This window comes from Schistocerca piceifrons, chromosome 2 (assembly GCF_021461385.2).
Source record: "Schistocerca piceifrons isolate TAMUIC-IGC-003096 chromosome 2, iqSchPice1.1, whole genome shotgun sequence".
NCBI classification, from domain to species: Eukaryota; Metazoa; Arthropoda; class Insecta; order Orthoptera; family Acrididae; genus Schistocerca; species Schistocerca piceifrons.
The window spans coordinates 261,478,537-261,492,436 of NC_060139.1; the positions used below are offsets into that span (position 1 = coordinate 261,478,537).

Consider the following 13,900-nt stretch of genomic DNA (forward strand, 5'->3'; position numbering starts at 1 on the left):
ATTTACATACTTTCGTTACTACGTCATGTGCCCACAACGCTACCAGGCAGCATCCATCGTCGCGGTGGGCAGTGCTCGTAATGTTTTGGGTCATCACCTCCTGCACGGAAGATCCTTGCAATTGATTTGTTGCATCGGCAAAATGCAATGAGAGAGTCAATTGGAGGAGATCCTCTACAACAGTAAACAAACACACACAAAACAACATCGTGGATGAACTGACTACTGAGAAAGAAACAGTTGAATGGAAGTAGGACTACAAATTTCAATTAGATTGATTCACAAGCGGGCCACACGGTAAACGGATTTTTGAACTTTTTTATACTTACGATACGTGAAGTGTGGAACTCGAATATCAGTCGATGAAAGCAGATGCATCTCACAAAATTTTCGAGAAAATCGACTTCGAAGTTTCCCGATAGTCTCTAATATTCTAAAATAAGTCCGTTTCTTTGTTGAGCTGCATGGCATTGCGGTAGTGTGCTCGCCCGCTATGGGGGGCGGCCTGGGTTCACTACCGAATCGTGGCAAATTCTTAAACAAAGATGCATGTTCCATGAGCATTTCTGTAAAGGGTGAAACACATAGTGACGAAAAAAGTTCATTTGTAATGGAATTTTAATGTAAAGAATCTTGGTTGGCGATAACCACTTTCCTAACAATGGTAACTGCATGTAAGTGGCACAACCAAGGGTGACCGGCGTTCGGTTTCGTAACATATCGGATTTGTCCTGAACACTTCATGTCGACTTCCCTTTTTTTCATTCCTGTCAACCTAGCACTTGCAGTTTCAAAATTACGTGGTGAAGTTAAACGTTGCAATTCCTGTTGGTATCGTCTAGCGCCGATTACGTCAGCATTAGCCCCTGACACGTCTCCGCCCACCGCAAATACCAATCTTCTAGTTTAGATTTTTGTTAATAATTTTCAGCAACTGTTTTTGAAGAATGCTGATGTGAAGAAACATCCCTCTAGTTGCGTTAAAAATTGTTTTTTTTTCCCTCTCTTAACGCAACTGGTGTGCTGTTTCTTCACATTGGGGTCATTCCATTCACACCGCCAGTTCCCCGTTCATTCGGCTTTCTTCTTTGTCACACCTGCACTTGCTTCAGACAGACAAAGAGAAAGACTGGACGTGATTAAAGCTCAAATAGTAGTTAGACTTCTTCACACAGTGAAAGTAAAATTATATTCACTACAATTTCAAGAGAACAGTTTCATACAATTACCGAAAATTGCAAAACAATATAATGTAAAATAAAACTATCGGCCCTCGATATTACCATTTCAATATCGATATATCAATATATCGTATAAAAATATCGGCGATATGTAACGATATTTTTTGGAAAAAGTATTGATATTGTTTGAACAGCCATAGTAGGTGTGTAACGACCGCCCCGCGTGCTCTCCGTGTTGCAGCTGCAGGCGCTGCTGCCGATGGTGCACTACAACTGCTCGCGGCACACGCGGCTGTTCGTGTGCTCGGTGTTCGCGCCGCTGTGCACGCCGCAGGTGGCGGGCGCCGGCGTGGCGGCGTGCCGGTCGCTGTGCGCCGCCGTGCAGCGCGACTGCGGGCCCGTGCTCGCCTCCTTCAGCCTGCCTTGGCCCGCCGCGCTCGCCTGCGACGGCTTCCCCGAGGCGGGCCTCTGCATGCACGAGCCGCCGCCCGCCAACAACACGGCGCTGCCCGCGCCGCTGGAGCCCGCCGAGGCGGAGCGCGCGCTGCTGGCCGCCGACGCCGCCGACGCAGCCGCCGACGCCGCCCCCTCCTCGCAGCCGCCGCCCCCGCCGCCGCCGCAGGTGTGGCTGCCCGCGGCGCACGCCTGCCCGCCCAACTTCGTGCGCGCTCGCGACTCGCTGGGGGCGGTGACGTGCGCGCCGCGCTGCGGCCGCGACGCCTACTACCGCGCAGAGGACAAGCGCTTCGCCGAGACGTGGATGACCGGCTGGGCGTGGCTCTGCTTCCTGTCCACGCTCTTCACGCTGCTCACCTTCTGGGTGGAGCCCGCGCGCTTCCGCTACCCCGAGAGGCCGGTCATCTTCCTCGGTGAGTCGCCACCACCACTCATTAGCTGCACCAACTCTCACCTATTAACAGCACCCGCCACCACATATCGTAAGGTGTAAACTCCAGACCTACGCACTTCCCATTAACTATGTCCGTCATATTGCAACCTATTGGTCCGTGCATCCATTCTTTGCAACACCATCGTCATCAGATCCTGTTTCCTCCAACTCTGCCATGTCCCCACCGAGTGTAACAAAACGGCACCAACAAACTTCAAAGGGTTGCAGAGGGTGTATTGAGGAATAAGTTGACGACGGGAGCCCTACCCGGAATATTCATCCAACCATACTACAGAGTGTCCAAGTTATAGGAGCCAATGCCTACCATCAGGTCACCCCTTTCACAGCACATGCGAATTTATGCGCTCTACTGTCTTGCTGTGAAAGACTTGAATGTACTCTACACCATATGGCGTGTATGGCGTGCTGGTTATCTAAAACTAAATCGCATGCCCGGGAACTGAAATATTGCATGATCGAGCCCCGGTCCGTCTATGGAATATTTCAGTATGTCTGCCTTCACCTCTTAATCGAAACGCAACGGCCTTGCCGCAGTGGATACACCGGTTCCCGTGCGATCACCGAAGTTAAGCGCTATCGGGCGTGGTCGGCACTTCGATGGGTGACCATCCGGGCTGCCATGCGCTTTTGCCATTTTTCGGGGTGCACTCAGCTTCGTGATGTCAATTGAGGAGCTACTCGACCGAATAGTAGCGGCTTCGGTCAAGAATACCATCATAACGACCGGAAGAGCGGTGTGCTGACCCCAAGCCCCTCCTATCCGCATCCTTCTCTGAGGATGACACGGCGGTCGGATGGTCCCGGTAGGCCACTCGTGGCCTGAAGACGGAGTGAGTGCTTCACCTCTTAATCGCGTGAAAATTCACCACGAACAACACATGGTTCCGATTCCACGCTAAACTGTAGGTCTGCTCTTCCCAGCAGGATCATTGGGGTGGGTTAGCGACCCGCAAGTCACCGAGGCGGCGTCCAATTGAAACTCTCGCACCAGCCACGCGGAATCATTATTACCTCCTGCTGTTTGGGCCATTGCGAGAAATTCTTTTTGCGGTCAGTCAGGAGCCAGCATTTTCACATATAATCTCCTACGCCACTACAACTTCTACTCTCTGCAACGTCGTTGGATCACATTTCGGGACGTCATTTCCTATCCTCAGCTCATTCCTCAAACACCCTCTGCAAGCCATCGAAATTCGTTGCAGTCATTTTGTTACTCCCCGTATATCCTCTTCATTCCTCATGTGTCCTAAACTACCTTGTCTCTTACGCCTGTGTCTCCTCCTTTACCACTCATTCTAATGTGAAGTTTGGTTTATGAACACCACAGAACTGTACTAGGCATACTCCATTTGGAAGTAGTACGCCCTTCGCTCCCTCTGATCTTTGAACTGATTTGACTACCCTCTTGGAGGAGGAAAATGCAGTTTAATTTTCTCTCCAAACTACGTGTAACTCTCGAGTTTCGACAGCTCATTGTGAGGTCAAAGAAACGACAAGAGACAGATAAGAATCCTAATACTGAACTCGCAACTTCTGCTCTTGTGACTTCTGCCTAACCACTTGCGGCTATTCTCTCTAATCGACTAACACAGTATTGATATGATCATGGGAAACTCAGGTACTAACTTTTCCATACTAACTTGCTGAACATAGGTGCTGTATCCCTCCTCCATCCGCCACGCGTGCAAAGCCTTCATCTTACACCAGTACTTTTAGGATATCCTCTTCTAAATTCCGTCACTCTCTCTAAATCTCCTGGAGCAATATACACTCTGCCTTGTTAGTTTTTAACGTCAACTCATTCTCCTTTACACACATTCTTCACAAGATCGTCGCATTTTCCCCTCTCCCTCGATCACATTGAAGCATCCTCGACATATCATGTGCACCCCTCAAACTTACTGCAACAACCGTATCGTTTCCCTCTCACTTCTAATACTACCCCAATCTCGCATCTATATCAACACTTCCCACAGATCCTACATCTGCACGCTCCGTATCCACTCCCGGCTTAATTTTGACAGATCGACATTCCCCCGTTGATGTTTATCCCTCCTATCAAATCTTATCCAATCTTCCCTTTATGTCCTCATGCTGCATCCTTCCCTTTTCTTACCTTCTACTTGTGGCCACATGTATTTATTCCTACCACCCATTCTTTCACATTATATGTATCCTTAGGTTTCATCCCACCTTGCCTATCCGTTTCACATATCCTACAATCTATAACATGCTTCAACCCTCTTCTAGTATCATCCTTTTCCAGTGAAGGCGCCTTCTGGTTTTCTTCACAGCCTCAGCAGCTTCAGTTTTTAAAATAGGCAGATGTGACTATTTTTAATATCTTTTTAATAATTTGACAAATATTCGTAAGTACAAATACTATATGTCTTTTGTGTATTCTAAGACGTTTTGGCTAAAGAGCGGCATGTTATACTCCTCTGGGAATAAAATAATGATAAAAAGGAGAGAGGCAGAATTTACAAATACTACGATAATAAAGAACAAGTTTACACTGTGACAGAAACGTAGGTGAGAGAAGTACAGACAAACAGTGATCCTTAGTATGTTGTGACCATTGTGGTTATTTTCTGGTCGAACATGAGGTTTGCACTTCGACGGCTTTCACGCCGAACAAACCGTAACCAACCTCTTCATTACATACGTAATGTAGCTGCAGGCCTACAACCTACAGGGGTCTGTTTCCTATCCAAAGTGACACCCGTTTAGCAGCGCGCTCAGTTCTCCTGTTTAGAACACCTACATGTTTATAAAGCCTCCAGTACGACGTATTTTCTTCCTGTGGAGTGATCGAAGACACGTAAAAGAATAACTTTCATTAACAAAACTGGACTCAGTTATAACGTCCTTGGATGAATATCCGCATAACTAAGTACAACAGAAGTATCTCTCCTGTGACATTTTCTGTGATGCGCCTACACGACGAACCTCAGCTTAGAGGTAGGCGGCGGCGTGAAGACGTGGAACGCCACTGGACCGACGCTGCCCGTGTGTGGCGGCTGACGAGCTGCTGGTGAAGACGAGGACGAACCGGGGTCGTGGTTGACGGCGTGGACCGCTGAGAAGAAACTGCTAGTACTGCAGACTGGTAGCACTGGAACTGATCTACTGGTGCGGCCGGACGGATCTGCTGATGCTGCCGACTTGAGGTGTAGGCCGCAACTCACTTCGCGCGGTCTGACGGTGGCGTAAATAGTCTGGTGAGGATGGATATCCACGTGGCGCCGCGAGGGCACGTGACCTGGCGTAGCGAATCAGTGCCCCGCCGACAGCGCTCTCTGCTGCGACAGACACACTGCCACACGCCGTGGAGGCAACTCTGTGGTAAACAGCCCAGGCCATACAAGGAAGATATCTCGCTACTGATGAGAGCCGTTTACCCACGTTCCCCTGGCGGCGCGGCTGCCCGCATGGCCTGCCTGTTGTGCAGAGGAATTGACTACAAGGCGGGTGCAACACTAATCCTGACACTCAATCCCTTCGTTACAGAGTAATAATATAATTATGATTTGTTACCCCAATTGGGGTACCCGTGGTCTAGGGGTAGCGTCTTTGATTCATAATCAAAAACGTCTTCGGTCCCGGGTTCGATCCCCGCCACTGCCTAAATTTTGATAAATAATCAGCATTGGCGGCCGAAGACTTTCGGCATAAGAAGTCAGCCTCATTCTGCCAACGGCCTTGTCAAAGAGGGCGGAGGAGCCGATAGAGGTTCAGGGCACTCTCTTGTCCTAGGGGTGGGAAATTGCCCCTAAAGGCGGAAGAATCAGCAATGATCAACGACATGAAGATGCAGAAGGCAATGGAAACCACTGCATTAAAGACACGCAACGTGTATCCACAGGACATGTGGCCTGTAATTGAAGAAGTGTCATGATGATCTCTCCATTGGCAAAAGATTCCGGAATAATCCCCCATTCGGGTCTCCGGGAGGGGACTGCCAAGGGGGAGGTTACCATGAGAAAAAGATTGAATAATCAACGAAAGGATAACGTTCTACGAGTCGGGGCGTGGAATGTCAGAAGCTTGAACGTGGTAGGGAAACTAGAAAATCTGAAAAGGGAAATGCAAAGGCTCAATCTAGATATAGTAGGGGTCATTGAAGTGAAGTGGAAAGAAGACAAGGATTTCTGGTCAGATGAGTATAGGGTAATATCAACAGCAGCAGAAAATGGTATAGCAGGTGTAGGATTCGTTATGAATAGGAAGGTAGGGCAGAGGGTGTGTAACTGTGAACAGTTCAGTGACCGGGTTGTTCTAATCAGAATCGACAGCAGACCAACACCGACAACGATAGTTCAGGTATACGTGCCGACGTCGCAAGCTGAAGATGAACAGATAGAAAAAGTGTATGAGGATATTGAAAGGGTAATGCAGTATGTAAAGGGGGACGAAAATCTAATAGTCATGGCCGACTGGAATGCAGTTGTAGGGGAAGGAGTAGAAGAAAAGGTTACAGGAGAATATGGGCTTGGGACAAGGAATGAAAGAGGAGAAAAACTAATTGAGTTCTGTAACAAGTTTCAGCTAGCAATAGCGAATACCCTGCTCAAGAATCACAAGAGGAGGAGGTATACTTGGAAAAGGCCGGGAGATACGGGAAGATTTCAATTAGATTACATCATGGTCAGACAGAGATTCCGAAATCAGATACTGGATTGTACGGCCCAGGAGCAGATATAGACTCAGATCACAATATAGTACTGATGAAGAGTATGCTGAAGTTCAAGACATTAGTCAGGAAGAATCAATACGCAAAGAAGTGGGATACGGAAGTACTAAGGAATGACGAGATACGTTTGAAATTCTCTAACGCTATAGATACAGCAATAAGGAATAGCGCAGTAGGCAGTACAGTTGAAGTGGAATGGACATCTCTAAAAAGGGCCATCACAGAAGTTGGGAAGGAAAACGTAGGTACAAAGAAGGTAGCTGCGAAGAAACCATGGGTAACAGAAGAAATACTTCAGTTGATTGATGAAAGGAGGAAGTACAAACATGTTCCGGGAAAATCAGGAATACAGAAATACAAGTCGTGGAGGAATGAAATAAATATGAAGTGCAGGGAAGCTAAGACGAAATGGCTGCAGGAAAAATGTGAAGACATCGAAAAAGATATGATTGTCGGAAGGACAGACTCAGCATACAGGAAAGTCAAAACAACCTTTGGTGACATTAAAAGCAACGGTGGTAACATTAAGAGTGCAAAGGGAATTCCACTGTTAAATGCAGAGGAGAGAGCAGATAGGTGGAAAGAATACATTGGAAGCCTCTATGAGGGTGAAGATTTGTCTGATGTGATAGAAGAAGAAACAGGAGTCGATTTAGAAGAGATAGGGGATCCAGTATTAGAATCGGAATTTAAAAGAGCTTTGGAGGACTTACGGTCAAATAAGGCAGAAGGGATGGATAACGTTCCATCAGAATTTCTAAGATCATTGGGGGAAGTGGCAACAAAACGACTATTCACGTTGGTGTGTACAATATATGAGTCTGGCGATATACCATCTGACTTTCGGAAAAGCATCATCCACACAATTCCGAAGACGGCAAGAGCTGACAATCAGCTTAACAGCTCATGCATCGAAGCTGCTTACAAGAATAATATACAGAAGAATGGAAAAGAAAATTGAGAATGCACTTGGTGACGATCAGTTTGGCTTTAGGAAAAGTAAAGGGACGAGAGAGGCAATTCTGATGTTACGGCTAATAATGGAAGCAAGGCTAAAGAAAAATCAAGACACTTTCATAGGATTTGTCGACCTGGAAAAAGCGTTCGACAATATAAAATGGTGCAAGCTGTTCGAGATTCTGAAAAAAGTAGGGGTAAGCTATAGGTTGGTTGGTTGGTTTGGGGAAGGAGACCAGACAGCGTGGTCATCGGTCTCATCGGATTAGGGAAGGATGGGGAAGGAAGTCGGCCGTGCCCTTTCAGAGGAACCATCCCGGCATTTGCCTGGAGTGATTTAGGGAAATCACGGAAAACCTAAATCAGGATGGCCGGACGCGGGATTGAACCGTCGTCCTCCCGAATGCGAGTCCAGTGTCTAACCACTGCGCCACCTCGCTCGGTAAGCTATAGGGAGAGACGGGTCATATACAACATGTACAACAACCAAGAGGGAATAATAAGAGTGGACGATCAAGAACGAAGTGCTCGTATTAAGAAGGGTGTAAGAAGAGGGTGTAGCCTTTCGCCCCTACTCTTCAATCTGTACATCGAGGAAGCAATGATTGGAATAAAAGAAAGGTTCAGGAGTGGAATTAAAATACAAGGCGAAAGGATATCAACGATACGATTCGCTGATGACATTGCTATCCTGAGTGAAAGTGAAGAAGAATTAAATGATCTGCTGAACGGAATGAACAGTCTAATGAGTACACAGTATGGTTTGAGAGTAAATCGGAGAAAGACGAAGGTAATGGGAAGTAATAGATATGAGAACAGCGAGAAACTTAACATCAGGATTGATGGTCACGAAGTCAATGAAGTTAAGGAATTCTGCTGCCTAGGCAGTAAAATAACCAATGACGGACGGAGCAAGGAGGACACCAAAAACAGACTCGCTATGGCAAAAAAGGCATTTCTGGCCAAGAGAAGTCTACTAATATCAAATACCGGCCTTAATTTGAGGAAGAAATTTCTGAGGATGTACGTCTGGAGTACAGCATTGTATGGTAGTGAAACATGGACTGTGGGAAAACCGGAACAGAAGAGAATCGAAGCATTTGAGATGTGGTGCTATAGACGAATGTTGAAAATTAGGTGGACTGATAAGATAAGGAATGAGGAGGTTCTACGCAGAATCGGAGAGGAAAGGAATGCGTGGAAAACACTGATAAGGAGAAGGGACAGGATAATAGGACATCTGCTAAGACATGAGGGAATGACTTCCATGGTACTAGAGGGAGCTGTAGAGGGCAAAAACTGTAGAAGAAGACAGAGATTGGAATACGTCAAGCAAATAATTGAGGACGTAGGTTGCAAGTGCTACTCTGAGATGAAGAGGTTAGCACAGGAAAGGAATTCGTGGCGGGCCGCATCAAACCAGTCAGTAGACTGATGACAAAAAAAAAAAAAAAAAAAAAAAAAAAAAAAAAAAAAAAAAAAAAAAACAAGCAATAAAGGAAACAAAAGAAAAATTCGGAGTAGGTATTAAAATCCATGGAGAAGAAATAGAAAGTTTAAGGTTCGCTGATGACATTGTAATTCTATCAGAGACAGCAAAGGACCTGGAAGAGCAGCTGAACGGAATGGACAGTGTCTTGAAAGGAAGATATAAGACGAACATCAACAAAAGCAAAACGAGGATAATGGAATGTAGTCGAATTTATTAGGGTGATGATGAGGGAATTAGATTAGGAAATGAGACACTTAAAGTAGTAAAGGAGTTTTGCTATTTGAGGAGCAAAATAACTGATGATGGTCGAAGTAGAGAGAATATAAAATGTAGACTAGCAATGGCAAGGAAAGCGTTTCTGAAGAAGAGAAATTTGTTAACATCGAGTATAGATATAAGTGTCAGGAAGTCGTTTCTGAAAGTATTTGTGTGGAGTGTAGCCATGTATGAAAGTGAAACATGGACGATAAATAGTTTGGACAAGAAGAGAATAGAAGCTTTCGAAATGTGGTGCTACAGAAGAATGTTGAAGATTAGGAGGGTAGATCACATAACTAATGAGGAGGTATTGAATAGAATTGGGGAGAAGAAGAGTTTGTGGCACAACTTGACTAGAAGAAGGGATCGGTTGGTAGGACATGTTCTGAGGCATCAAGGGATCACCAATTTAGTATTGGAGGGCAGCGTGGAGGGTAAAAGTCGTAGAGGGAGACCAAGAGATGAATATACTAAGCAGATTCAGAAGGATGTAGGCTGCAGTAGGTACTGGGAGATGAGGCAGCTTGCACAGGATAGAGTAGCACGGAGAGCTGCATCAAACTAGTGTCAGGACTGAAGACAACAACAACAACAACAACAACCCCAATTACTTGTGTTTCTATGTCAGTCTCTCCAAACCGTACAACACAAAACTAAGAAGTCTCGCTGTCCTAAGTCGAAACTGGTAATAAAACTCTAATAGAATTTTTTTTTTCAAACGAAGTGAAATGTTGGGAAAAGTGTGTAGTTTACCTAACGCACTCCAGACCATTTCATTCTATTCTGTTTATTGAAATGAAATGTGTGGCCAGGGCCGCCCGTCGGGTACACCGGTCGCCTGGTGCAAGTCTTTTGAGTTGACGCCACTTCGGCGACTTGTGTGTCGATGGGGATGAGATGATGATGATTAGGACAACGCAACACCCAGTCCCTGCGCGGAGAAAATCTTCGGCCCAACCAGGAATCGAATGCGGGCCCTTGGCATGGCAGTTCGTCGCGCTGACGACTCAGCTATCGGGGCGGACATTCTGTTTGTTTATTTTGCTGTTTATCCAGATGTTGATTCAACGACCCTCAACACGAAAAATCTTTAACTGAATCGATAACTCTATTGCTATTTTGTTTTCGATTTGTTGGTTATACATAATTTTTATTCTAGATTTATCAGGCCTACTTTCAAACTTATATACACTCCTGGAAATGGAAAAAAGAACACATTGACACCGGTGTGTCAGACCCACCATACTTGCTCCGGACACTGCGAGAGGGCTGTACAAGCAATGATCACACGCACGGCACAGCGGACACACCAGGAACCGCGGTGTTGGCCGTCGAATGGCGCTAGCTGCGCAGCATTTGTGCACCGCCGCCGTCAGTGTCAGCCAGTTTGCCGTGGCATACGGAGCTCCATCGCAGTCTTTAACACTGGTAGCATGCCGCGACAGCGTGGACGTGAACCGTATGTGCAGTTGACGGACTTTGAGCGAGGGCGTATAGTGGGCATGCGGGAGGCCGGGTGGACGTACCGCCGAATTGCTCAACACGTGGGGCGTGAGGTCTCCACAGTACATCGATGTTGTCGCCAGTGGTCGGCGGAAGGTGCACGTGCCCGTCGACCTGGGACCGGACCGCAGCGACGCACGGATGCACGCCAAGACCGTAGGATCGTACGCAGTGCCGTAGGGGACCGCATCGCCACTTCCCAGCAAATTAGGGACACTGTTGCTCCTGGGGTATCGGCGAGGACCATTCGCAACCGTCTCCATGAAGCTGGGCTACGGTCCCGCACACCGTTAGGCCGTCTTCCGCTCACGCCCCAACATCGTGCAGCCCGCCTCCAGTGGTGTCGCGACACGCGTGAATGGAGGGACGAATGGAGACGTGTCGTCTTCAGTGATGAGAGTCGCTTCTGCCTTGGTGCCAATGATGGTCGTATGCGTGTTTGGCGCCGTGCAGGTGAGCGCCACAATTAGGACTGCATACGACCGAGGCACACAGGGCCAACAACCGGCATCATGGTGTGGGGAGCGATCTCCTACACTGGCCGTACACCACTGGTGATCGTCGAGGGGACACTGAATAGTGCACGGTACATCCAAACCGTCATCGAACCCATCGTTCTACCATTCCTAGACCGGCAAGGGAACTTGCTGTTCCAACAGGAGAATGCACGTCCGCATGTATCCCGTGCCACCCAACGTGCTCTAGAAGGTGTAAGTCAACTACCCTGGCCAGCAAGATCTCCGGATCTGTCCCCCATTGAGCATGTTTGGGACTGGATGAAGCGTCGTCTCACGCGGTCTGCACGTCCAGCACGAACGCTGGTCCAACTGAGGCGCCAGATGGAAATGGCATGGCAAGCCGTTCCACAGGACTACATCCAGCATCTCTACGATCGTCTCCATGGGAGAATAGCAGCCTGCATTGCTGCGAAAGGTGGATATACACTGTACTAGTGCCGACATTGTGCATGCTCTGTTGCCTGTGTCTATGTGCCTGTGGTTCTGTCAGTGTGATCATGTGATGTATCTGACCCCAGGAATGTGTCAATAAAGTTTCCCCTTCCTGGGACAATGAATTCACGGTGTTCTTATTTCAATTTCCAGGAGTGTATATTATTCGGCCTTCTTAATGGTTTGATGCAGCCAGCCATGAATTCCCCTGAGGTACCAATTTTATCATCTCAGAGTTTGCATCCTACGTCCTCAGTTACTCGTTCCAATATTTGTCTTTCCCTATGATTTTTACTTTCTAAAACTCCCTCTAATATCTTGCAAGTTATTCCCTGATGTCTTAACACGTGTGTTATCATCCTATCCCTTCTTCTTATCAGTGTTCTCCATATTTTCATTTATTTGCCGTTTCTGCAGAAGGCTTCATCAATCCTTATTTCATTAGGCCACCTAATTTTGAACATACTTCTACGACACCACATCTCAAACGCATAGATTCTCTTTTTTTCAAAGTCTTAAATTCTTCCATTAATTGTTGAAGATTGCAAACAGTACAGTGTCGCCAGCGAAACGAAAGTGGTTTCTCATACATTCCATTAATATGGAGTTCTTCTTCGTTCTCCCTGCCTAAGGATTTAATTAATTCGTTTGTGAAAAGTTTTGGTGCTATGAAATGTCCTAGCCTGAGTCCTCTCCCAGTTTTGAATTTCCTGCTGTTCTGAGGAAATGGTAATGCTAAAAATAGCATTGAGTCAGTGTCTTGTTCCTGTCACTACAAAATTATTTGAAAAGAAGTCAAAAGAATCTGAAAAATCGTCAGTCCCAGACGCGGTGCTCCATTCTCAATTTCACTGACGTAGTGCAAACGGTCCGTTTTGGCATATTCATTTCTAATGCCAACCCGTTCCTGATTAACGACTTGTGTTTATCTACCCTGATGACTTCAGTGAAAATCTTGCAGATTGCGGAAGGGAGAGTGGTGTGCCTACAGTTTATTTATATTTTATTAGTCGCCTTTTTTCTCATACTTATTGATCAGTTCTACAACGTTATTTACGACAAGCAAAATATGAACTGAATTTGGTTGGGTTGGCAAATTCCAGTATGTTTCATGCCGTACGGCCACGGCCGACTGGTTCCTTATCAAACTGGCGCTGTAAGTTTACAACTGCATGTATATATGAATTACGTTTTTCGATGTAATGCGACAACATGTCTAATATGCAACTAGTACCACTACTACAGCTATTCTATGAGGTGTCTTCAAGTTCTGATGTCTGCGATTTTCTTTTTCACAAAATTGCCCCACAAAAATTGTTTAACTTAAGTCATTTCTCAAAGTAATGTTCCCACTGCTGTACACACTTCCCACAACCTTCTGTGGCCGCATTGAACCCTTATTTAGGAGTCTATTTTTACCACTGGAAAGTCGCTACTGAAATAGGGGTAGGACTGGAGTATGTGCGACCACAGAGTGTGTCTGTCATCACGGAAAGCAGCCGAAAATCACTAGGAATCAACTCAGGTGGGCAAGGTCCATTGAGAAACCATTTCAAAGCACTCGATGCGCTGGTGCACTGCCTGAATAAAAGAGCATACGTACGGTCTCTTCCGGCAGTTTTCCTCGCAATGCTGCAACAAGCTTACATCTTTGGTAGTCAAACTTGTCACCGTAATACCCCTTGAACTCACTGAGTAATAATTTCGCCGCCGCTATCCTAATACATGACCACAATCCGTTTTCAGCTCTGAACCTTGCCAGAAAAAGTTTCAGTGCGGATGAGTACGTGTGGTTTAACTGAGCTGACTGGTGTTTCGCTTCACGACTGAAAAACGACATCCATGTCCCATTCATTGTCAAAATAGTGTAGAAACGGAAGCGCTATTCGCGCCACTGTCGCGTGTCAAAATGACCTGGCAAAAGTGCCAGGCGCTCAGCCCTGAGGCAGTCCGTGT

General features: G+C 46.5%; 1 protein-coding gene across 1 annotated transcript in view; it reads left to right on the top strand.

Moving 5' to 3' along the window:
- LOC124775311 (frizzled-9-like) overlaps nt 1-13,900 on the top strand; it is a 218,101-nt gene that overhangs the window by 177,083 nt on the left and 27,118 nt on the right. The window contains exons 2-3 of the mRNA XM_047250146.1: nt 1,423-1,683; nt 1,813-2,050. Of these exons, the coding sequence (XP_047106102.1) occupies nt 1,423-1,683; nt 1,813-2,050 (499 nt within the window). The remainder of the gene's footprint in view (nt 1-1,422; nt 1,684-1,812; nt 2,051-13,900) is intronic.